Raw genomic sequence first — 23,018 nt, forward strand, 5'->3', positions numbered from 1 at the left:
TTGCAGAACAATTCATCAAACGAAAGAACTTTAAAAAACACATGTGAGTAAAAGTGATTTAATATCGAATATTTGAAATATGGAGCTGTTCAGATTAAGATTTTGTCGTCTGTTATTCCCTCAAACTACTTTTCACAATTATTATGCAATGTGATACAAAACTAAATACAACAGATACAGATATTTGTATTATTTATCCATGTTCTTTATCACTGATCTTGTATTTAAGTATTTAAGCAGCTTTTGAACCTGCCAGTACAAATTTATACTGATGCATCATAAATTAATTGCACAGATATAAATGCAAAAAATCTTTAAATGTTGCTGGTATTTTTGTGATGTAAAATATAAATCAATAATCATCCATAATATACTGATGAATAAAGCAACACTGCTAATCAGCCTAGATTTAACATCATTAGTTTTAACAATCATGGATTCAAAAAAGTCATTTTACATGTTTCTGATGTACAATACGTCCGATGAGGCTGAAAGTAAAACAAACTTGATCTCATATGAATCAGTTTACATGTGTTGTTTTGGATGTATAATTTTATTTATTGTATTCATAATTTTAAAAGGGTTATTTACATGTGGCTTATTTTTGTATCGGCTGTTTTGTTGTAATCATTGGTTCGTTGTGCTATTAAGTTTGTTCGGTATATATTCCAATGCTCATTAACTTATATAAGATAGGTCATCTTATTATGTAATAAATTACATTTTATTTTCCTTTATTACATAATATAGGTCATTCTATTGTATTTTTAAAAGCTAAATCCCTTGATTTAATTTTTCTATATAATAAATTATAAGACAAGTCACTTTATTTCATTACATTTTATAGGATAGGTTCATTTTATTTTTACTTTATTATATAATATTGGTAATTTCACTTTATTATAAAATAAAGGTAATTTTATTTTATTGTAACAAGTGGCCTGGGACAATCAATCTGGCTCATTTACAGGATATTGTCTGTTGAATATATAATATCCCATCAAATATAATAATATCAGATTTGAACCTGCGCAGACGTCTTCGTCGCTCATGAACCAGCCACTGGCCAATGAGTCAGTTTTGATGAATGAGTCGTGAGAAATGAATAATGAGTTATTTATTATCACATGATGATTGACAGCTGTCTTGTTCACTGTGTTCAGCCCCTTCCCAGACGAGGCTGCAGGTGTCATGTGACTTCATGTAAGAACGACTCCACACCTCCATGAGTTTGAAACACTTTAATTCATGTGAGCACAGGACTGTGGGGAGAAGGACCGAGCGTCCGAGTGGAGGAAAGCAGGTTTGAGATTCAGAGCTCTGGAGCGTCTCTGCTGCTCTAGAACTGTTTGATCATGCGGAACGATCCCACCGCGGGGGAGGCGGCGCCCCAGTCTGCATAGTTGGGGTACTCGCCACGTTCCAGGAAGTACTGGTGCCCGTGGTAGTTGGGCTGCTCGTAGAGGACCCAGGCCCCGTCCGTCACCACGCAGGAGTGGAACTCCCGCAGCTTGAAGGCCTCGTAGACGGACGGGCAGTCCTCCACGCACTCCCCCGCCTGACCTCCGAACTCCTGCTTGTCGTAGAATCGGATCTTCCAGGACTTTCCATACACCTTCAAACAGTCACATGGGAGAATGGAAGTTAATGAAATCACGCTCGTGTTCAGTGTCTGAATCATTTGACCTATTTCCAAGTCCTCGCTCACTTGGAGCTCACATCTACAAATGGGTTTCTTGGCTGTTTTCCTGGTTTCCTCCAATAATTGATGTGCACAGACACGGACAGAAAGCAGCCTGCTGCCAAACCATGAGCCCTTTATCTCTGCTTTTTGTCCGTTGGCCTTTGACTGATTACTGTTTGGCTGGTGCACTCTGTGGTATTTCACTGCAGCTGGACACTCTCAACACTAAATAACCCAGACATTTTTAAAAAGTAAACTGCATCCTCCGTATCGTGCATCTATCTTCCACGTTATTGTGCTTCACCTTATCTGGACACTTGGTCCCTAGGTCGAGGAAACGAGTGCTTCACAATATTATTAAAAGAACAAGATGCTCGATGCTACACGATGACGTTCAGGAGCTTCCACGAGTCGAACTTACGTTTTTGATGCAGCGACAGGAGTTGATGCTGTCGTTGAATCCCATCCACTGCTGGTGGTCCTGGTATTCCCCGGGGCTCACGATGTACTGGTAGCCGGTGTAGTTGGGGAGCTCGTACAGGACCCAGCAGCCGCTCTCCACCTTGATGGAGTTGCAGTGGCTGAAGTACGAGCGCAGGTCGGCGCAGTCGGTGCTGCACTCGTACTTCCGTCCTTGGAAGTTCTTGTCCTCGAAGAATTCGACCTGCGTGGAAGCAAACACGAGAAGCAGAAGTGAAATAATCAAAAAACATTGTGATAAATACAATAGCAGCACAAGGAGCACAAGATAATGACAGTTGAGATGCATTGCAGTTGTTTCCTGAGAGATCGTTTGCTCCTTTGCTCCTTTGCTCCTTACCTTCCCCATTGTTGCTGGTGTTGCTCGTCTCCCAGCCTGCTGCAGCTGTGTCGTGGTTTATATCGAGAAGCAGAATGTGCAGACGAGGGGAAGCTTTTGTCATCTAAATTAGGCTGATTTGCATATCAGCAAAATGGTTTGGACAAGTTTGATTTCCCTTTGTCCACTTGTGATGGCCTCGTATCAAAGAAGAGCCGAAAGTGAGACGTAAAACTTCCCAGAGCCAACAGCCTCACGTAATGATTATTGTGTGTTTGTGTGACTTGTCTCCATCAAACTCAAATAATCAAAGAAGGATTGTTTTGGTCTTGTTTGGTGTCTAGCTGCAGTAAAATGTGGAAACATCATGATTTTTAATGTAAATTATTCACATCTCCGTATTTTTTTTCTTGGCACCAGTGCATCATCCATGCATTCTTTAAAAAACACTGTTTACATGGAAAAGGAAGTTCGTTTTAATGAAATAGATAAATAACCTTTTCAACTATGAAGATCCTCCATCGTGTGATTTGGCTGTAAATTCATAACTCATAAGATCTAAAAGACAACAACTGGTCCTGTGATGCATTTCTGGCAAGAACAAGATTATCAAGTGTAAAATGTGGACATGAGAAATCATTCATCCCAGCAAGGAAATAGGAATAACATAAATGGCAGCATTATTAATCATCTGTATTCTTGTAAAAGACGAGTGTGGAAAAATGCAAGTGAGCAAAGACGTCCTGTGCTTGAGTGTCACGTTATGTCAGAGTCCTGGTAAGTACTGTAAGATAGTGGTGGTATGTAGTACTCACTGGAGGACTCGTGGGATATATACATGGGGCTTATTGCAAGTACAGTAAGTATTACAGTAAATATTACAGTAATTACAGTACCTGCAGTCAGCCATGTTTGCTATTCGACTGCAGCCAGAGAAAAGAATGAATGAATCCACGATGTTCTACACGTTTATCGATCGGTGCAATTCAGAGGATTTTCAGCTCTTAACTGATTTTAAAAACGTGAAGGACCAAAGAGGGAATTACAGGTTCAACCCATTTTGATCTTATGATTGTCAGAATGCTCACACGCGACCAGGCGAATCCAGAGACTTTGATGGATTAAAGTGTAAAATAAACCTGGATGAAGTCGTGGCTGAGAAGGAGGAAATGTGTTGATGCTTTTAGTCGCAGCTGTACAAGTACACAACAACATCCAGTTGGTGACGCTTCCCGGGGTTTGATTTGTCTAAGCGGATTAGCGGGGGGGGGGGGGGGGGGGGGCTCCCACACAATCAGTAGCATTAAGATTAATTGTCAACACTTCACTCTTCAGGATCATCCGGACAGATCATCGGCCTCTAATCTGGAACGTCCGTGTGAAAATCATGACTAATTATGCTTTGTTGCATTTCAGGGTTTTTTGCAAATGAAACAAATTGAACATCTGGACAAACTGCAGCCAATCAGAACTTCAGGCATTCACAACATGTTTTTTTTTTTCTTAAGACCCCCGTGATCTGAGACAAATCAAACCACAGCTTCCACTCCTCTCCCCCAGTCTGAGAAAAAGCTGCAGCTCAGTATTCCTCCCTCCGCTCCAGCCTTGTGTCTTCCACCCGTCCCCCCCCCCCCCCCTCCCCCCCCCCCCTTCGTTCTGGATCATGATGGCACAAATGAAATTAACAGCGATCGCAGAGCTGCTTATTCATCAGCTGCCAGATCATTTGAATAACAAAACCCTGTTACAGCGCGTATAAAGTATAAAAGCCGCCTGGCAGCCACAGGTTGTTGGACAGATTCCCACAAACACAGATCGTCAACCATGGGCAAGGTATGTAGAGTGTGGGGCAGAAAACCAGCACAGTTAGAAACTACATGTGAAAAACATTAACTCAGAACTGAATGAGAGGGACACAAAACAGTGTCAGCTTCCAAAAGAGCAGTTACATTTTAAAATCAATTTTTTTGTTGTTGTTGTTCTTTTCTACAGATCACCTTCTACGAGGACAAGAACTTCCAGGGTCGCTCCTACGAGTGCATGAGCGACTGCTCGGACATGACCACCTACCTGAGCAAGTGCAGCTCGTGCAGGGTGGAGAGCGGCTGCTTCATGGTCTACGACCGGCCCAACTACATGGGAAACCAGTTCTTCCTGAGGAGGGGGGAGTACTCCGACTACACGACTTTTGGCATGAGTGACTCTATCCGATCCTGCCGTTTAATTCCTCAGGTAGGCAGAGATTTGGGAAGAAGGGATAACGGAGAAACCACTTTAATGTCTAAATAATGTGAAATGTGAATAAAGCTGCAAGTTTGTTTTAAAACATTGGTCAGAAAGTAAATATCTAATGAGAGAGAAAAGGGAATTTGTAACTGCAGCTCTGGTTTTGCCACATTTTGCAATGAAGCTGTTTTTACGAGCAGCAGCTAAATGGTTCGGTGCCACGCTGAGCTGTTCAACCTCTGTGCCTTGCTCAACAGCACCGAGGCTCGTACAGAATGAAGATCTTCGAGAGGGAGAACTTCCAGGGCCAGAGTCACGAGCTGCAGGACGACTGCGACAACATCCAGGACCGCTACCGCATGTCCGACTGCCAGTCCTGCAACGTGCAGGACGGCCACTGGCTGATGTACGAGCAGCCGCACTACAGAGGCAAGATGATGTACCTGAGGCCCGGGGAGTACCGGAGCATGAGGGACGTGGGACACAGCGGCATGAGGCTCAGCTCCGTCAGGCGCATCATGGACTCCTGCTGAAGCAGAGAACAAAAAATGTGCTGTTGAATAAAGTGAGAGAGAAATCCAACGCCACCTTGTGACTGAGTCGTCTTTTATCAAACAGGAGGTTAAATCTGCAGAACTCTGAAGGTCTCTAAAGAAAGTTACTGCTTCATATTCACACACTCGTGAGGCAGAATTACAACTTTATAATCACATGGACTAGATAACATGCAGTAAACTATATAGACAAGTATATACATCGTGATATTGTCCACTGTATAAAAACCAAATCCTTCAGTTCACTATATACATCTGCAATGAGCATGCGGTAAATCCAACAGTTCATACACTTAATAATAGGTTTATGTTGTATCATATTATTATATTCTCCATTCAAACATCACGCTGGGATCTGTTGGATTTCACAAACTTCTTGTTTATTTGTCCCTACACGAGAAATTTGAGGTAAAATAGTTTGAATAAAATAAAAGACACATTTTCATATTCACTTGTTAAAACAACCTATAAATACATGTTGGAAAGAACTGGATTTGTAACACTGTCATAAATGATTCAATTCAAATTCAAATTTATTTGTAAAAACTCATAACGAACATTGTCACAAGACACTGAACATAGTTATATGAAATATAAGGATTAAAGAAGGTAAAAGTTTAAGTGCTTTCACTTGACACTGCGGAAAAAAGAAAGACCAAGCTTCCATCTATTGGTTTTATATGAAGATGAAGATGAAGATGAAGATGAAGATGATGATGATGATGATGATGATGATGATGATGATGATGGTGATGAAGATTATGATGAAGATGAGGATGTTCCTCTATGGCCCCAGAGACGTTTCGTCAAGTGTGGAAATGTGACATTAAAACATCATGAGATAATCTTGGGGTCAAAGGTAAAAAAATAAAACCACATGTGCGTTATAGATTTTTCCTAAATGTATAAATGGCGACTTGTGAATCTCCCACAACAATAAAATGACTTAAAATGTATAAACTTAACACACGTCCCCGTTATTACTCATATTCAGAGACAGTAAATAAAGATATCCAGAAATGAAGCCAAAATATCCCGGCGCCGCCATCTTATCTAGTGATGTCATACAGATCCAGGGTCTGCACGGTAGCAGCCAGGGGGTGGAGCCAAGGTATCGAGGTCACACCCATACACATGCTTGACCAATTACAACTCAGTCTTAGTAGTCAATCATGTGACATAGTGACTTTAGTTTTTCTTTTCTTTTCTTTCTACGTCTGATAATCATAATATTTCAGTATATTTGCTCAGTACATTTTCAGATGTATGTTGTACAGTGTTTATTTTACTGGTGTACTATTTGAGGTGTTACCCAAGTAAAAATACAAATAAAAGTAATGAAAAAGTTAAGTATATTATTTCTAGAGCTCCTTTCAAAACCAGAATACAACAGTGAAAAAATAAGTTAGACCATTATTGTTATTATGTCGCAAGTTAATGGTGTTTTGTTCGTAATATTATAATAAGTAAAGTAATTGTAGGTGTTAATTAAATGAATATAGGAAATGATAAATATGGAAATGAATTTCGCCATGAAGTGACCTGTGAATAGACCAAAGTGTTTTTGTAACTGCAACACAACACAACACAAAGAGTCCCAGAGCGTCACACACCTGAACCCCACAGGAGCGCCGCTGCACTTGGCACCGCACCAGATGCCCGCACTCTGGAATAATAACCGTTTACAGAGCGATTCAACAAACATCATGGCCGTGCCCGCTGCTCTGCTGAGTAAGACGATCAAGACAATGGCTCCACAGGTCGTTTGGCATCATGACGGGTATAAAAGTGAGCGGCAGGTCTGCAGGTGCCAGAGCGATCAGGGGCAGGACCGAGCAGCAACATGGGCAGAGTAAGAGGACGTTTTATTAAGCTGTAATTTAAGATTACAAATCAAACTAAATGACAGATTGTGTGAAATTGAACAAAGGATGAGGGATTTGAAATCAATCTTTTGTTTTCAGATCATCTTCTACGAGGACAGGAACTTCCAGGGTCGCTCCTATGAGACCAGCAGCGACTGCGCCGAGCTCACCTCCTACCTGAGCCGCTGCAACTCCTGCCGGGTGGAGAGCGGCTGCTTCATGGTCTACGAGCGCCCCAACTTCATGGGCCACCAGATGCTGGTGCGGAGGGGCGAGTACCCCGACAACCAGCGCCTGATGGGGATGACCATGAGCGACTGCATCCGGTCCTGCCGCATGATCCCCATGGTACCAAGCTTCCACAGGACTTCTGATTTCTATATACAAGAATGAAACTCAACAAACTCGTATAAAGAAACAGTATTTTCTATCCTGAGGTAATGTTCATGTCTTTCTACAGCACAGAGGTCCCTTCAGGATGAAGATCTACGAGAGGGAGAACTTCGGCGGTCAGATGAACGAGCTGCAGGACGACTGCGACTCCATCCAGGAGCGCTACCGCATGTCGGACTGCCAGTCCGCTCACGTGATGGACGGCCACTGGCTGATGTACGAGCAGCCGCACTACAGAGGCCGCATGCTGTACCTGAGGCCCGGGGAGTACCGGAGCATGAGGGACATGGGCACGGGTCCCATGGACACGAGGATCGGATCCATCAGACGCATCATGGAGTCCTGCTAGACCGAACTGAACCAGCTTGAAAAATGTGATCAATAAATATTAATAAATGTTTCATATCATACATTTTGTGGGTTTGTCTTTTCTAAAAGTTTGATATCCTTTCAAATATATACGTCACATGAGTCTTGTGACATTAAATATGAATTTGAAAGGAGGAGAATTGTGAGACTGAGCTTGATTTTCAAGAAGTTTCCTGAAATTTCTGCAATAAAAGTTGATCAATACATTAAAATTTGAGTTTCAAAGTGAAAAACACAGCAAAAGAATAATTACTAGCTTGTCATTGTTTAATCCTACAGTGTTTGGAGTCCAGTGGCACCTGATATTTATTATATTTACACTTAACATTATCTATTAAGTTTATTTTACTTTAATTAATGAACAGCTATGGCTGCGGGGCTCTGATGTTGAGCAGCTGAAAGAGATCAACACCTCAAATTAACTTTGGATAAACACAGACTGTGGATTTTATTTTCTCACTCACACTGTAACATATATTGTGAAAGGAAGATGATGAATGATAATAAAGGACCGATGATTATAATGAGCATGTGAATGTGGTTTATATACGGATTTATAAAGTAAGATCAAAGCTGGTTGTAATATTTCAATTCTGTCATGTATGAGACCAAAAACTTTATTAATCATCAGTCCTTAGAATTAAGGGTTTGAAGGAGACGTCTCTAATAAATATCATCATTATTAAGTGTTTATTCATCTGATGGAGGAACTGTAACAAATGGTAAAAACTGATTTATTCCATATTGTTAGAAATGACACATTAAGAGCAGCCAGAGCAATAAACTGTTGTTCGTTGTTTCCAAATAAAGAATAATAAAAAAAAAGAATGTGTGTGGTTTTATTTTTTAAGATCAAACTTTTACCACTCGTCTAAAAGGTGATTTTAAAGTAAAAGTTTTTACATGAAAAGAATGCAGAAGGGTTTAAAATGAACTGTGACGTCTCTGCAGGGAAAAATAATAATTAGGCTGTAAATCAATATGAGGAAGGATAATGTCAATTTGTGCATGTTTCAAACTTATGAACATCTTATTTTCAAGCCCACTGTTCCTTCAAGACACGTTTATTGTAGTTTTTAAATTCACTGGGCAGATTAATAAAGAAAACGTCAGGTACGTTGAACTTCAGGTGACGACAGTGATATCGTCTGAAATACAGGACCGAATGAACTTGATCCCCGAAACAAGAAGAAAAGGAGAAGTGAGTGAAATCAAGTATATCGATCTACAACATCTTGATAATCATTTAATTACTGTTGCTGTACATACCTTCCTTTGATTTTGAATTCAAATGTAAACTGGTTGGATTGGTTATCCTTCTTGAAGCCAAAGAAACAAATAAACGAGTATATCCACATCTAAGAAGTTATCCTGTCCTTTTATTCACAGTCTGGATTTTTATATTTAATTGTATTTTTGGGATGAGTTTGATTTCAAATGCTTGGTTAACTCTAACCCTCTGATAACAAAAACCTCTTGTTAAGTAAAATTAATCATTTTTAATATTGGGCTGTGTGAATCACAGAATATTACATGAGAAGAGGTGATGACTTATTAGGTCTGCTCTTTTTAAATCACATTTTTGATGTAGTAATCATACGTTAAATATGTAAAAACTGATATATCATAGAATTTCTTATATGACATAAATATATCAATAAATTATTTAATGTCTTACAAATCATATTATACATATATCATATCATAGATGTTTTTGACTTATATTGATGCAAAAATTAATATGTTTAAACATATACTGTATAAGTCAAGATGTATTTTTATAAGAGTCCTTTGTTCATCATTTGTTTCTGGTGAATTCTGCAAAGTTATAACATGTCTACACACAAAAAATTCAATCTGATTTGTTTATATGAAAAAATGTTTAATCACATTCTAAATTAAATAGTCTCTTTCTCATTCAGTGAGTGGATTGTCCGGCTCACTGTGGGAGACACACGTCACTACGTTTGGAAGCTTCTCTTTATTTTCTTTATGATGGACAACAATGCAGCACGTATACAGTACATGCATTTCCACCAGAGTGGCATCGTGCCAGATGACAACCCAGGCCGGAGGGCTTCTGCTGACTCAGGGATTTTTGCATAATAGAAGCCCTCACTACTTTTTCACATTGAGCAGGTATAAAAGTATCGGGTAGCAGCAACAGGGATTCACAGCAGCTTCCAATCAGTCCTGACAAAAACACCGTAAGAACCATGACCATGGGCAAGGTAGGTACTGGGAATGATCCGTGCAAAACCTTTAATAATGGAAAACATGTATAAAACTTTCAGAGAATCCAAATAGTGGACGGTTACTGTTGCTGATGAGGCCTTTGTTTTTCAGATCATCTTCTACGAAGACAGGAACTTCCAGGGTCGTCACTATGAGACCAGCAGCGACTGCCCTGAGCTCACCTCCTACCTGAGCAGGTGTCACTCCTGCAGGGTGGAGAGCGGCTGCTTCATGGTCTACGACCGCCCCAACTTCATGGGAAACCAGTACCTGATGAGGAAGGGCGAGTACTCCGACTACATGAGCATGATGGGGATGTCAGACTGCATCAGGTCCTGCCGTACGATCCCTGCGGTAAGATTTACTTCTCTGGACGTCGTTTGATTTATCTTTGAACGGTTGTCTGATCCTCTGGTTCTCTGGTTTCCAGCACCGTGGATCCTACAAGATGAAGATCTACGAGAAGGAGAACTTCAGCGGTCAGAGCAACGAGCTGATGGACGACTGTGACAACATCCAGGATCGCTACCGCATGTCCGACTGCATGTCCTGCCAGGTGCAGGACGGCCAGTGGCTGATGTATGAGCAGCCCCACTACAGAGGCAAGATGATGTACCTGAGGCCCGGAGAGTACAGGAGCTTCAGGGACATGGGCATGAGCAGCAGCAAGTTCATGAGCATGAAGCGCATCACGGATTCCTGCCACTAAATGTTTTCCTTAATACCACTGAATAAAGTAAAACGCTCTATTTTCTAAATCTATTCGCACTCTTTGTTTCACTGGTTATTTCCTTTAACACCTCGGGAGAACTTGTGAGTGATGCATATAAGAACGTCACGATAAAACCAAATAAAGATTTTAATTTGTAAAAAATAGTTTCAAGAGTCTTGATGTGTCTTTGCAATTTAATTCACTTCTCACGTATTTAGTCCTGTTTTGTTTGGAGAATTGAAAACAGATGGTTAACATATATTTTAGTCCTGGTGCAGAGTTTCTCATTAATAAAGTAGCCAATACATTATCGTTAGTTTTGGTTTCACATTGTAATTTAGGAACTAAAGAACTTTGTTTGACATACATATGTCCTTTGGGCGGAGTCTACCTACGTGGGCGGAGCCTACCTATACACAACTCTGATTGGTTTGTAAACATCGGTGTGAGGTCAGTTGGGGGGGGGGGGGGGGGGGTGTGTTAGCAGTCTTTCTGTTTGAATGGTTGCTTCGGTAAATAATGATGGTATTACTCCTTCAAAGTAACATAGTACCACAGTACTACAGTACTACAGTACTTCAGTATTAAAGTACTCCACAGTGATACAGTACAGTACTCAACAGTACAACAGTAATACAGTACTACAGTACTCCACACTAGTTCAAATGCACCAAATGAACATTCTCGTCGTTCAAACATTAGATGGACCTCTTCTTCTCCTTCTTCTTCTACTGTTTAATTCTGTCTCTACTTCCTGTGATTGGTCCAAAAGTCCAAACTATCCAACAAAGGGTTTTCACTGCAAACCAACAGAGCCAGGTTCAGTTTGATCCAGACCCAGAACACCGCTCCTGGTCGGAGGAGCCTTTGGTCTGTTGGTCTGGACCAACAGATTGAAGGTCCAGTTCAAACAATGCAGGTGTGAGAACTGCTGGAAGTTTAACAGTTAACTGGTTGGGAGTGTTCACACTGGCACTGGTTGAACTCACTGTCTCTGAGCTAAGGTCTGGGCAGCTGCATTTCCCATAATACACCCATTTAAATCTTAAACTACAACTAAGGTGGTATGAGGCATCATGCACTTGGTCTTAGAAACAAACACTTGTCAACAAAAGAAACAGCCGTGATAAACAACCGTTGTTAGTGTTTGCAGCTCGGAAGCAAACACACGGTACTCAGGGGTTATTGCACAAATGCAGATATAAAGATTATACATAAAAGCAGATACTAAGTGACCTAAGTCACTTGCACACTTGTCTTGTCTCTTGTTTCTACTCTTTTCATCCAATCACAACCTGACGCACTCGCCTTGAACCAATCACCTGCGAGCTGACAAAGTTTAAATTGCTCTCTCTGTCCTGTCATTTAGCTCCGCCCATGAACCCCCTCAACTCTCCAAACCGTCCAATCAGAAGCCCTCATGTGAGGTTCCACCTTCATGCTCCCCCCTCCTCATCACCTCCTCCTGTGTGGAGCCTCTGGGGAGAAGTTTCTTCTTCATACAAACTGTTTCCTTGTTTCCACTCGAAGCATCAAAGTCGTCTTAATAATAAATTCACTGCATCCTAAGTCACTGGTTCCCATGTGTTTCTCTATAAGTCTCCTCTGATTGGATTAGAATGTGAAAGGAGTCGTAACTTTTCCATCAGAAACGTTGATGTGTAAAAAAACTATTCTATTTCAAACAGTCACATTTTTTTAATAGAATTCTATAAAGTTATATGCAAACTAATTCTCTGAATGCAATGATGGGAAGATGCTCCACGCAACAGATTGTTTTATACAGCCACACTTGAAGCGCTTGACACAACTAGTGACATTAACACACACACACACACACACACACACAACATGGTATGGATAGAACTGTGGGTAAAGGCAGACATAAATATATTTAATGTCTGAATCCACAACTAAACTACCACCAACCAAAGTGGAAGAATATCACATATATCAGTATTAATCAAATTGTGTAAATTCTCAAACATAAAACTGAGAACAATAAAATTATCTACACGAAAAAATCTCAACAAATATTGAGAATATTTCACATTAATTTCCTGTTCAAGGTCTAAAAACTGTCATTGTGATAATCATCTGTTATTTGTCGACTGAATCTTTCATCTGTGGAAAAAATTTTGTTTGTAAAATCGGGAAATAAATGAATAAAAAACTGAACCTATAATTAAGCTAATTAAAAAATTTGACTTGACGTCTGCTTCAGTCAATATTTGTATCATGCGGCTTCCTGCAAAAATTGCTATGAATAAAATATGCATATAACAGCAAAAACGTGCTGCATCTCTATTTTGAAAGAAAGTTCTGTTTAGGGGTTATGACCGTGTTGGTATATGGGTAAACAACTGTATAGGCTTCTATAGTAGGTTGCTGGGTCAGGACTTTGGACAATAGAGGGGGCACAGGGTCTTTGTCTGTGTCCAGGTATAAATGAGACATGTTCAGACCAGCAGGACATCAGTTCACCAACAGTTCTCTGAGAGGTCTGAGCAATCCACCGCAGTCAACATGGGCAAGGTAGGAAACTAGAAGAGAATTATCAAATCCGATAGAAGGAATATTTCAATGCGTTAGTGTCATTGAGTCCCTTTAATTTGTTTTTCTTTTCTACAGATCATCTTTTACGAGGAGAAGAACTTCCAGGGTCGCACCTATGAGTGCATGAGTGACTGCTCCGACATGTCCTCCTACCTGAACAGGTGCCAGTCCTGCAGGGTGGAGAGCGGCTGCTTCATGGTCTACGACCGCACCAACTTCATGGGAAACCAGTACTACATGAGGAGGGGGGAGTACGCCGACTACATGAGCATGATGGGAATGAGCGGTGGCATCAAGTCTTGCCGTATGATCCCCATGGTAGGTTTCACACACAGCAACAAAACTTCTGACATCCACCGAATGATAATGTGTTTTAACTAAATTAATGATTCCGTGACTTCACCAGCACCATGGCCAGTTCAGAATGAAGATCTACGAGAGGGAGAACTTCGGTGGTCAGAGCAACGAGCTGATGGACGACTGTGAGAACATCATGGAGCGTTACCGCATGTCCGAGTGCATGTCCTGCAACGTGCAGGACGGCCACTGGCTGATGTACGAGCAGCCCAACTACAGAGGCAAGATGATGTACCTGAGGCCCGGGGAGTACAGGAGCTTCAGGGACATGGGCATGAGCGGCACCAGGTTCATGAGCATGAGGCGTATCACCGACATGTGCTAGTTGTACATTCTGACTTCAATAAATGATATAACTTTCTAAAATCTGGCTTTGTGGTATTTATTATAACTATAATCTTCCAAAAAGAGATTTTTGTTCTTTCTAATTACACATGATTGCAATGAGAATTCTACTAAATCACTTGGTTCAGTTTTGTCTCTGCATCGTCTCTTCTGGAAAACTACAAGAAAATAAAAATTCAATAATACGACACAATATCTCCTGATAACACAAAACTATGAACTGTATATTGAGCAACATGTTGGCTTAAATATAACAATTTAAATACATGGTACATCAGGAAGGATAAAGACGTCACTGATAGACGTTGTGGAGTTAGTTGGCCCACAACTTTGGGCCAGACTGAGAATCTCACCATCTTCTCATTGCTCTGGTGATTCCTTGACTTCTCCTGACCTCATAAGACCTAATAAACCCATGAGGGCATAAAAACCTTGTAGTCGTATGAATCCAATATCCAGTCAAGTTCCAGGAAATATTGTCACAATCTCAGCTTGTCCCGACCTTTACGTTTGACCCCTGCATTACAATCCATTTGGGGAAATGTCCCATGGTCACCTGGTAGTGTAGGTGCCACACGGGGGTTTGAGTCTCCCTCCAGTGGCTGCAGGTTCAGTTCTGACTTGGAACTTTCCTGCGACTCTCTCTTTTCCAATTTCAGGTTGGAACTGTTCTGTCAATAAATTAAATCAAATGTGAGAAATTCCCCAGAAATACTTTGAAAAAAGATTCTCTCTAAAACCTGCAGGTTTTCATTCTGAGTCCAGTTCGAGGATCAGTGACGTGTCTTCACAATTAATTATGAGTGAAACCCTGGGAATCTGAATTTACTCCTGGAATTACTTCTTGGCTTGTGATATTTATACATGTATCCGTCAAATTAGAGGAAACTAATGAAAATGTCCTCACGAAATCCAGTTTAACCCTCATAATGGATTTATCAATACGTTTGAAGCATAATAGTACATTCAAGAAAAATAAATAAACACACTACAAACAGGGAAATACAGAGCATTTATATACTTGTGTAAATTGTCCCATGAATGCAGATTAAATTCTTCCATGAATTACAGGTTGTTCATATGAATCGGAATTATATCAAATAAATGTTAGCTCCTTTATGACTGTGTCTGTTATTTGCGGTTTTCTAATAATAGTTTATCTCTGGAGCTCTGAGGTATGGGAGCACTGACGTTCAAATCCCAAATCATTATCACAGCAGGTATCGACTTCTAAAGTTTGAAGTTAATGTCGTGCTTTGTAATTTCTTGTTGTGTTTTGTGTTTGAAGAAACTGGAAATCTTCAAGCCCTTTATGATCCAGTGAAACCATCATTGATTGGTTAATTCAGGTCATGTGGACACTGACTCTGTTTTTATGTTGCTTGAGGGATTTAAATAAAAATACCAATCATTGTATACATGATACATTTTGTGTTTGTTTTATTTCTCTACTCTTTCACTGATTCCTTTTGTTGTTGAACCTTTTATTAAGAAACTGAATATGAAGAACATGTTTAATTTATGCACCTTCACACCGATATTGAGCCACTGACCCAAAATATTAAATGTAAATAACTTATAGAATAGAAGACATTCAGACAAAGCGTATGAGGTAGAGCAAATTCATAACAATACATGATAAGAAATATTGTATTGACGTTTTATAAGTAGTTTACTGCACATTACAATGTGGTTGTAAGCAGATATTAGTATTAAAGCATTTATACATGAACTCCAAACATTAAATTCTCCTATGGACACAAACATATTGAGGCAAATACAATAAATCACAGTTGTGATAATATTACATACATCTTCATTGAAGAAATTATAACTGTTGACTCATTCTATGGACTAATAACCACTTAAAATGGGCTTATAGCTGCAAACAACTACAGCAAAGTGTCTTTTAACGCATATTTATTAAGTGTATTGCTGTCATTTAATGGTAAATGAAGGTAATTCAACTAAAATTGATTTATTAATTATGAACAACATTTTAAAAGGAGAGGCCCACACAACTATTACTCTAGCTCCTTTTATAAATGTTTGCCATCATCACTTATTTTCAATAAATAATACATTTTATTTACTTTCTACTTATTTAATGAATTATCAACTAAATCCTCTATTTGTATTTATTGATTTTATCAGCCTTTCTGGTTTTATTTCTTCCTCCTCGATCACTTGATAACCTTGAGAAGAAAAGTGCTGATTGAATAAAGCTGATTATCACTATAACTGTATTTATGGACCAGAAAATTCTGTCACTTTTCTAATAAGATCATTGGCTGTAAATACACTTTACACGATACATTTTTTATGTGCATTTTATACCTTATTGACATGTCAGGCACTAGGACGCTCATGTCTCTAAATTGCTCCCCTATGAATGAGTGAGCCACACAGCCTGTTGTTGTGAATTGTGTTAAAAAGGCGATTGTTTGTTCGTCTGTATTGTAAAAACGCTCATTGTGTTTACTTCACTGTGGAAAAATCCGTTCTAAAGTCTTCTCGGGGTTCGAGTCACATGGAAACGTGACACACGCCCCTCAGCCCTCCATAGGCCTCTATAACATGTTGCTGAGTCAGGGCTTCACACAATGGGAGCCCCAGATTCTTTGGGTTTGGTCAGGTATAAAAGTGACGGTTAAAACAGGACAGACATCAGTTCAGCAGCTTCTCTATTCTCTGACTAACTCCCACTACTACCATGACCATGGGCAAGGTAAGCAGACACACACCTCACACACACTTTCTCATTGGATCTTCATCAAACTGACATTATTTATTAAGCTTTAAATTCCTTCGCTTTGCATTCTGTCCTTTTTCTCCAGATCATCTTCTACGAGGACAAGAACTTCCAGGGTCGCTCCTATGAGTGCATGAGCGACTGCTCGGACATGACCTCCTACCTGAGCAGGTGCCACTCCTGCAGGGTGGAGAGCGGCTGCTTCATGGTCTACGATCGCCCCAACTTCATGGGAAACCAGTACTTCATGAGGAGGGGCGAGTACGCCGACTCCATGAGCATGATGGGAATGAGGGACTGCATCAAGTCTTGCCGCATGATCCCCATGGTGAGCATGAAGTTGTGCACAGGCGGCAGTGACTGCTAATATCAAATCATTCTGACCTTTCTCTGACGCAAAGTAAACTCGTGATTTTGCCTTCCAGCACCGTGGCCAGTTCAGAATGAAGATCTACGAGAGGGAGAACTTCGGCGGTCAGAGCAACGAGCTGATGGACGACTGTGAGAACATCCAGGAGCGTTACCGCATGTCCGACTGCATGTCCTGCAACGTGATGGACGGCCACTGGCTGATGTACGAGCAGCCCAACTACAGAGGCAAGATGATGTACATGAGGCCCGGAGAGTACAGGAGCTTCAGGGACATGGGCATGAGCGGCACCAGGTTCATGAGCATGAAGCGCATCACTGACATGTAAAACTGTTGTATACAATGTGTCTGAATAAACCGAAAGAATAAAAAGTTTTTGGACTAAATATTTCTACCGGTTTCATAAGTTCATGTTGATTTGTTGAGCAGCCGTTGAGTTTTAATGTTACGAGACGACTCCAGTGGTTTTATCACATCCCCTCAATAGTTAAAACATCTTTTTACGTCACAAAACTCAACAGATGATGACAAAGAACCAGTTCATTCCCAGATTATTGGGGATGTGTTGGATTTGAAAGTCCCACCACCAATATCAACTGATTTACAGATTAATAATCACGTTTATATCATTTAAACACATAAGAAAACAAACACTGGTTTTAACAAAGTATCTAATTGGCTTAAAGCTTCACTTGTTTCCCCCAAAAATGAGTTAAGAGTAAAGATAACATGATAATAATGAGATATGACTGTTTATCTTTTCTGTTTAAATGACAGTGTTACATGTACAAAATAAATCAGTTTATAATGACAATAAAACAATGTTGAACAAAACCCAGGAAACGTTGTAAACATCTCAACAGATTTTATCCTAAAATTAGCAAAAACATTTTGTCTAGTGGTCATATACATGTGCATTGTTCAATATCATTATAAAATACACATTATTATGGTTTTAAAAATCAAATTGGTTTGGGTTTGAATCCACTATTTCAGGCACTAGCTGCCATATCTATAAACATCAGTGACCATATTTTCAGGAGCAGGAATATTCCTGATCTTCGTGAGTCAGATGATTTTCATGACCTCTTGACCTTCACTCCGCTGCCATTGTCAGTTCAAAGTTGCACCTCACTGACATTTCATCTGCATTGTATGAACCCAAAGGCCTTTGTTGTTGCCCATGACCTCCACTTACCTTTTCTCTGGAACCACCATTAGTCTGCACAAAATATTAAAATCTATTTGTCTGAGAGGATGAGCCCAGATGTTGAACCTCTGCAGTGGCAGAGGTTCAACATAAACCAGGGGCCATGAAGGGGCCACAGTTTACACAAGGGGGAAACCTACAGCTTTCAGCAAAGTCACAAATCATTGAACATATTATTAAAATATTTCCTTGTCACAAACAGTCATATTTATTGTTAGTAAGTGACCACTTAAAGGTTCCGTGTGTAGAATTCAGTGACCTCTAGTGGTGAAGTTGCATAATGCAGCTGAACATCCCTCACCTCACCCTCCTCTTTTACAAACATGAAAGAACCTGTGGTAGATTCAGTTCTCATAAAAACTCAAAAGTGTTTAGTTTGTCCAGTCTGGGCGTCTGTAAAAAACATGTCTGCCTCCGTAGAGAGGATCCACTCTGATGTAAATATAGAGTATTTAAATATAAAGTATGTAAATATGAGGTATTTAAATTTAAAGGTCTCATTCTAGGGTAAAGAAAACAACAATTTGTACAATTTAGATGAAACACATAAGTGAAAACATCACTAGGATTATTCTACACTCTGCCAAAAGATCCTTTCAACTGAATCTTACACACCGGATGTTTAATTAAAAAAATAATAAAAGACTACTGACCGTGAAGGGGCTGTTCCGGGGCAAATCACCTCCTGCCTCCTCCATGTGGGACATTGACTAAAAAGTCAAAGTACAAGTACATAAAATGTTCCCAAAGTTGGTTTCTTTCATTTTAGGAGTTTTTTAATCACACTGTTTGTTCACGTTTCACTTAATTGATAAAAACGTGGTGAAGTGTCATGATTGACAGCTGAGACTGCGTACCGATTGGTCGAGCACGTGTATTGTACAAGAGGAGGAAGTGGACATACTTCATCCATCTTTATTTACAGTCTATAATTTGTATTTCTGTTAAGTCACTTTGAGCAAGATCTATTTGGGCAAATCAAATATACACAATTCATGAAACACAATCAATTGAATATGACATAACATCTGACAATAACATATAAACTGTATAACTCACTTGCTCTAAATCATGTATGTTTATAACATAATAAAAACACTAAATTGTAATTCAAATAACCCAATACATAGAAAGGAAGGCCCACACGGGTCATTCTCTATATTGTCTCAGTCAACTGGCTCAGCCCATTCACATATTAACAACACCTTTGTAAATTGCTTTCTGTTATAGGTGAAAGGGCTTTTTACTGAAATCTGTGTTCTAGAGGCTTCAATAATGAGTTGATGAGTAAGGGGTTCTCTGAGGGGGGCCACTAGTTCTGTCCATCCAGTCAGGTATAAAAGGAAAGGGTTAAACCATGGTAGTCAGTCAGTAGCGTCGAGTGAACACATCCACAGCCAACATGAGCAACACCGATATGAACATGAGGGGAAAGGTGCTTCTGATCAAATTTTTTAATATGCTGAAAATTACTTAATTTAATTTCACCTATCGCCTGTTTTTTACCATCTAACTTTTATGACTTACTTTTTTCCAGATCATCTTCTACGAGGAGAAGAACTTCCAGGGTCGCACCTACGAGTGCATGAGCGACTGCTCCGACATGTCCTCCTACCTGAACAGGTCCCACTCCTGCAGGGTGGAGAGCGGCTGCTTCATGGTCTACGACCGCCCCAACTACATGGGAAACCAGTTCTTCATGAGGAGGGGCGAGTACTCCGACTACATGAGCATGATGGGAATGAGGGAGTGCATCAGGTCTTGTCGCATGATCCCCATGGTAATTACTCTGTCGACTGAATATTACTAAGTAGTACTTCTACAGCTCTGAAATTTTTCTGACGTGCATCTTTCTTTCGGCTCTCCAGCACCGTGGCCAGTTCAGAATGAAGATCTACGAGAGGGAGAACTTCGGCGGTCAGAGCAACGAGATGATGGACGACTGTGACAACATCCAGGACCGCTACCGCATGTCTGAGTGCCAGTCCTGCCAGGTGATGGACGGCCACTGGCTGATGTACGAGCAGCCCCACTACAGAGGCAAGATGATGTACCTGAGGCCCGGAGAGTACAGGAGCTTCAGGGACATGGGCATGAGCGGCACCAGATTCATGAGCATGAGGCGCATCACGGATTCCTGCAACTAAAAGTTCACTCGATGTTCAATGTCTGTAGCAAATGCCACTAAATAAAGAAATTGCTGCACTAAATGATTTCTTATGGAGCTTACTGCCTTGTCACAAGATTGTTCACTACCACACAGTAATAAATGATGGGTAATTGAACTCAACATATTCATTGTGCTGTGTTTTAGTTCCCTGACACATTTGTCTTTACAATTTAAAGATCAACTCAACACACATAGGAACCATAGACCTTCAGAGATGAAAAATTAAATAAGATGTAGGCTTTTAATTTGTTAAAGTAAAAAAAAGGTTTACGTGTCTGACACATTTTAGGCATCTAAGTTATTAGTCGTACAATTAATATCACAAATCGTGAATGAATACAGAGTTAGCTTTGATAACCATGCTACAATATATTGGTTCAAGCTAGTGACCACTTGTCCCTGGTTTCAAAACCTGGATGAACATCTACAGCATCTTAGACACTTTAGAAAACTGTGACTTCAAAGGCTGCGTTGTGGTTTAGCCGTGAACAGGAGCCACAAGGAGCCTTTAGGTCATTCATACGATTAACAGGCTACAACTACAGTTTCACACAACATTAATAGAAAGGACACGATACATATAAATACATATGTAAAATAAACTAAAAAAGATTAAATGTAATAACTTACCCTGTTGAGCTTCTTTTAGTTCTCGAGCCAATAGAAGCATGAAGCAAGGTGATGTTAGTTTGGTGTCGATGCATCATAGACAATAAACATTACTCTCATTAGGTCTAGCTGACGATTTGTACGATTAAAAAGCTGAAACTATACAAATTACGTTTCGTAAACAATGAGCAAAGATGAACTACAAGACAAAACTCTGAAGGAAAAGGGAGCCACTTACGAAACTAGCTAATGTCGGTTGAACATGACGTCTCGATGCCAGGCGGCTGGATCACTCTTAACCTGAATAAACAACGGGATGAAGACGATGACGTCTTTCAGTCGAATGTCACTTTGTACCACACAAGCACTCACTTCCTGCTTCTGACTCTCATGTGACTGAACTGACCAATAAGAAGCCAGAAAGGCCCCAGAGGCAGATTCAACAAATCACTACAACTGTTTTCCCAATGTTAACACGTAAAAGTATAAATCATATATGTGTAAACATAAATATGTAATTAACTTCACTGTAAAGTTTCATTAACTCATTTTGTGGTCGATGCAACATTTGATCCAATAAACATTTCTCTCATTACGTCTTGTCTTCCTGCGTTTGTAAGATGATGAAGCGATAACTAAAAACAATTAGTTTCACACTCCTTGAACATCAAGCACATATTTGAACTAAGAAAATAATTAGCGTATTAATGAGCTATTTACCAACCGTGATGTGTAAGTCGTTCATCTGACAGAAGCTAATATGAGCCCTTTCACCCTCTTTTTACTCAAATCTGTGTTCTAGAGGCTTCAATGAGTTGATGAGTAAGGGGTTCTCTGAGGGGGGCCACTAGTGCTGTCCATCCAGTCAGGTATAAAAGGAAAGGGTTAAACCATGGTAGTCAGTCAGTAGCGTCGAGTGAACACATCCACAGCCAACATGAGCAACACCGGCATGAACATGAGGGGAAAGGTGCTTCTGATCAGCTTTTTAAATAAGCTGAAAATTACTTAGTTTAATTTCTCCTATCTCCTGTTTTTTACCATCTAACTCTTATGACTTACTTTTTTCCAGATCATCTTCTACGAGGAGAAGAACTTCCAGGGTCGCACCTACGAGTGCATGAGCGACAGCTCCGACATGTCCTCCTACCTGAACAGGTCCCACTCCTGTAGGGTGGAGAGCGGCTGCTTCATGGTCTACGACCGCCCCAACTACATGGGAAACCAGTACTACATGAGGAGGGGCGAGTACTCCGACTACATGAGCATGATGGGAATGAGGGAGTGCATCAGGTCTTGTCGCATGATCCCCATGGTAATTACTCCGTCGACTGAATATTACTAAGTAGTACTTCTACAGCTCTGACATTTTTCTGACGTGCATCTTTCTTTCGGCTCTCCAGCACCGTGGCCAGTTCAGGATGAAGATCTATGAGAGGGAGAACTTCGGCGGTCAGAGCAACGAGATGATGGATGACTGTGACAACATCCAGGACCGCTACCGCATGTCCGACTGCATGTCCTGCCAGGTGATGGACGGCCACTGGCTGATGTATGAGCAGCCCAACTACAGAGGCAAGATGATGTACCTGAGGCCCGGAGAGTACAGGAGCTTCAGGGACATGGGCATGAGCGGCACCAGGTTCATGAGCATGAGGCGCATCACGGATTCCTGCAACTAAAAGTTCACTGAATGTTCAATGTCTGTAGCAAATACCACTAAATAAAGAAATTGCTGCACTAAATGATTTTGTATGGAGCTTACTGCCTTGTCACAAGATTGTTCACTACCACACAGTAATAAATGATGGG

The 23,018-nt window shown here is 40.4% G+C and overlaps 8 protein-coding genes across 9 annotated transcripts; 7 read left to right on the forward strand and 1 right to left on the reverse strand.

Annotated features, from left to right (window-relative positions):
- Window positions 1–1,339: 1,339 nt before the first annotated feature.
- On the reverse strand, window positions 1,340–2,513 carry LOC128456033 (gamma-crystallin M2-like). Its single transcript, XM_053440064.1, has 3 exons — window positions 2,505–2,513; window positions 2,106–2,348; window positions 1,340–1,615 (listed from the first exon to the last, which is right to left on the reverse strand). Exons 1-3 carry the CDS (start codon window positions 2,511–2,513, stop codon window positions 1,340–1,342), a joined length of 528 nt encoding a protein of 175 aa, XP_053296039.1.
- Window positions 2,514–4,307: 1,794 nt separating this feature from the next.
- On the forward strand, window positions 4,308–5,242 carry LOC128456035 (gamma-crystallin M3-like). The gene is made up of 3 exons (XM_053440065.1): window positions 4,308–4,316; window positions 4,476–4,715; window positions 4,967–5,242. The coding sequence occupies exons 1-3, from the start codon at window positions 4,308–4,310 to the stop codon at window positions 5,240–5,242; spliced, it is 525 nt and encodes a 174-aa protein (XP_053296040.1).
- Window positions 5,243–7,106: 1,864 nt separating this feature from the next.
- Window positions 7,107–7,870, forward strand: LOC128456026 (gamma-crystallin M3-like). Its single transcript, XM_053440055.1, has 3 exons — window positions 7,107–7,115; window positions 7,228–7,476; window positions 7,589–7,870. Exons 1-3 carry the CDS (start codon window positions 7,107–7,109, stop codon window positions 7,868–7,870), a joined length of 540 nt encoding a protein of 179 aa, XP_053296030.1.
- Window positions 7,871–10,106: 2,236 nt separating this feature from the next.
- LOC128456028 (gamma-crystallin M3-like) lies at window positions 10,107–10,834 on the forward strand. The gene is made up of 3 exons (XM_053440058.1): window positions 10,107–10,121; window positions 10,237–10,479; window positions 10,556–10,834. The coding sequence occupies exons 1-3, from the start codon at window positions 10,107–10,109 to the stop codon at window positions 10,832–10,834; spliced, it is 537 nt and encodes a 178-aa protein (XP_053296033.1).
- A 1,751-nt stretch (window positions 10,835–12,585) lies between these two features.
- Window positions 12,586–14,075, forward strand: LOC128456024 (gamma-crystallin M3-like). Of its 2 annotated transcripts, none has more exons than XM_053440051.1 (3): window positions 12,586–12,612; window positions 13,469–13,711; window positions 13,800–14,075. In XM_053440051.1, the coding sequence occupies exons 1-3, from the start codon at window positions 12,586–12,588 to the stop codon at window positions 14,073–14,075; spliced, it is 546 nt and encodes a 181-aa protein (XP_053296026.1). The 2 variants fall into 2 exon arrangements, with proteins under 2 accessions (XP_053296026.1, XP_053296027.1); XM_053440052.1 differs by lacking the exon at window positions 12,586–12,612 and adding an exon at window positions 13,355–13,372.
- A 2,730-nt stretch (window positions 14,076–16,805) lies between these two features.
- Window positions 16,806–17,545, forward strand: LOC128456049 (gamma-crystallin M3-like). Its single transcript, XM_053440081.1, has 3 exons — window positions 16,806–16,823; window positions 16,933–17,175; window positions 17,273–17,545. Exons 1-3 carry the CDS (start codon window positions 16,809–16,811, stop codon window positions 17,543–17,545), a joined length of 531 nt encoding a protein of 176 aa, XP_053296056.1. The 5' UTR covers window positions 16,806–16,808.
- Window positions 17,546–19,817: 2,272 nt separating this feature from the next.
- Window positions 19,818–20,574, forward strand: LOC128456039 (gamma-crystallin M3-like). Its single transcript, XM_053440071.1, has 3 exons — window positions 19,818–19,862; window positions 19,965–20,207; window positions 20,296–20,574. Exons 1-3 carry the CDS (start codon window positions 19,830–19,832, stop codon window positions 20,572–20,574), a joined length of 555 nt encoding a protein of 184 aa, XP_053296046.1. The 5' UTR covers window positions 19,818–19,829.
- Window positions 20,575–22,131: 1,557 nt separating this feature from the next.
- LOC128456041 (gamma-crystallin M3-like) lies at window positions 22,132–22,888 on the forward strand. The gene is made up of 3 exons (XM_053440073.1): window positions 22,132–22,176; window positions 22,279–22,521; window positions 22,610–22,888. The coding sequence occupies exons 1-3, from the start codon at window positions 22,144–22,146 to the stop codon at window positions 22,886–22,888; spliced, it is 555 nt and encodes a 184-aa protein (XP_053296048.1). The 5' UTR covers window positions 22,132–22,143.
- The last annotated feature ends 130 nt before the right edge of the window (window positions 22,889–23,018 follow it).

The sequence above is a fragment of the Pleuronectes platessa genome, chromosome 14, assembly GCF_947347685.1.
Source record: "Pleuronectes platessa chromosome 14, fPlePla1.1, whole genome shotgun sequence".
Taxonomy (NCBI): Eukaryota; Metazoa; Chordata; class Actinopteri; order Pleuronectiformes; family Pleuronectidae; genus Pleuronectes; species Pleuronectes platessa.

Excerpts from the sequence above, each read along its gene's own strand:
- LOC128456033 (XM_053440064.1), bottom strand. Across the intron at positions 1,616-2,105 it reads CCTGTCGCTGCATCAAAAAC|GTGTATGGAAAGTCCTGGAA; the intron begins GTAAGTTCGACT and ends GACTGTTTGAAG.
- LOC128456035 (XM_053440065.1), top strand. Across the intron at positions 4,716-4,966 it reads CCTGCCGTTTAATTCCTCAG|CACCGAGGCTCGTACAGAAT; the intron begins GTAGGCAGAGAT and ends CTTGCTCAACAG.
- LOC128456026 (XM_053440055.1), top strand. Across the intron at positions 7,477-7,588 it reads CCTGCCGCATGATCCCCATG|CACAGAGGTCCCTTCAGGAT; the intron begins GTACCAAGCTTC and ends GTCTTTCTACAG.
- LOC128456028 (XM_053440058.1), top strand. Across the intron at positions 10,480-10,555 it reads CCTGCCGTACGATCCCTGCG|CACCGTGGATCCTACAAGAT; the intron begins GTAAGATTTACT and ends TCTGGTTTCCAG.
- LOC128456024 (XM_053440051.1), top strand. The coding sequence starts at position 12,586 with ATGGGAAGATGCTCCACGCAACAGATT. Across the intron at positions 12,613-13,468 it reads GATGCTCCACGCAACAGATT|ATCATCTTTTACGAGGAGAA; the intron begins GTTTTATACAGC and ends TCTTTTCTACAG. Across the intron at positions 13,712-13,799 it reads CTTGCCGTATGATCCCCATG|CACCATGGCCAGTTCAGAAT; the intron begins GTAGGTTTCACA and ends TGACTTCACCAG.
- LOC128456049 (XM_053440081.1), top strand. Across the intron at positions 17,176-17,272 it reads CTTGCCGCATGATCCCCATG|CACCGTGGCCAGTTCAGAAT; the intron begins GTGAGCATGAAG and ends TTTGCCTTCCAG.
- LOC128456039 (XM_053440071.1), top strand. The coding sequence starts at position 19,830 with ATGAGCAACACCGATATGAACATGAGGGGAAAG. Across the intron at positions 19,863-19,964 it reads ATATGAACATGAGGGGAAAG|ATCATCTTCTACGAGGAGAA; the intron begins GTGCTTCTGATC and ends ACTTTTTTCCAG. Across the intron at positions 20,208-20,295 it reads CTTGTCGCATGATCCCCATG|CACCGTGGCCAGTTCAGAAT; the intron begins GTAATTACTCTG and ends TCGGCTCTCCAG.
- LOC128456041 (XM_053440073.1), top strand. The coding sequence starts at position 22,144 with ATGAGCAACACCGGCATGAACATGAGGGGAAAG. Across the intron at positions 22,177-22,278 it reads GCATGAACATGAGGGGAAAG|ATCATCTTCTACGAGGAGAA; the intron begins GTGCTTCTGATC and ends ACTTTTTTCCAG. Across the intron at positions 22,522-22,609 it reads CTTGTCGCATGATCCCCATG|CACCGTGGCCAGTTCAGGAT; the intron begins GTAATTACTCCG and ends TCGGCTCTCCAG.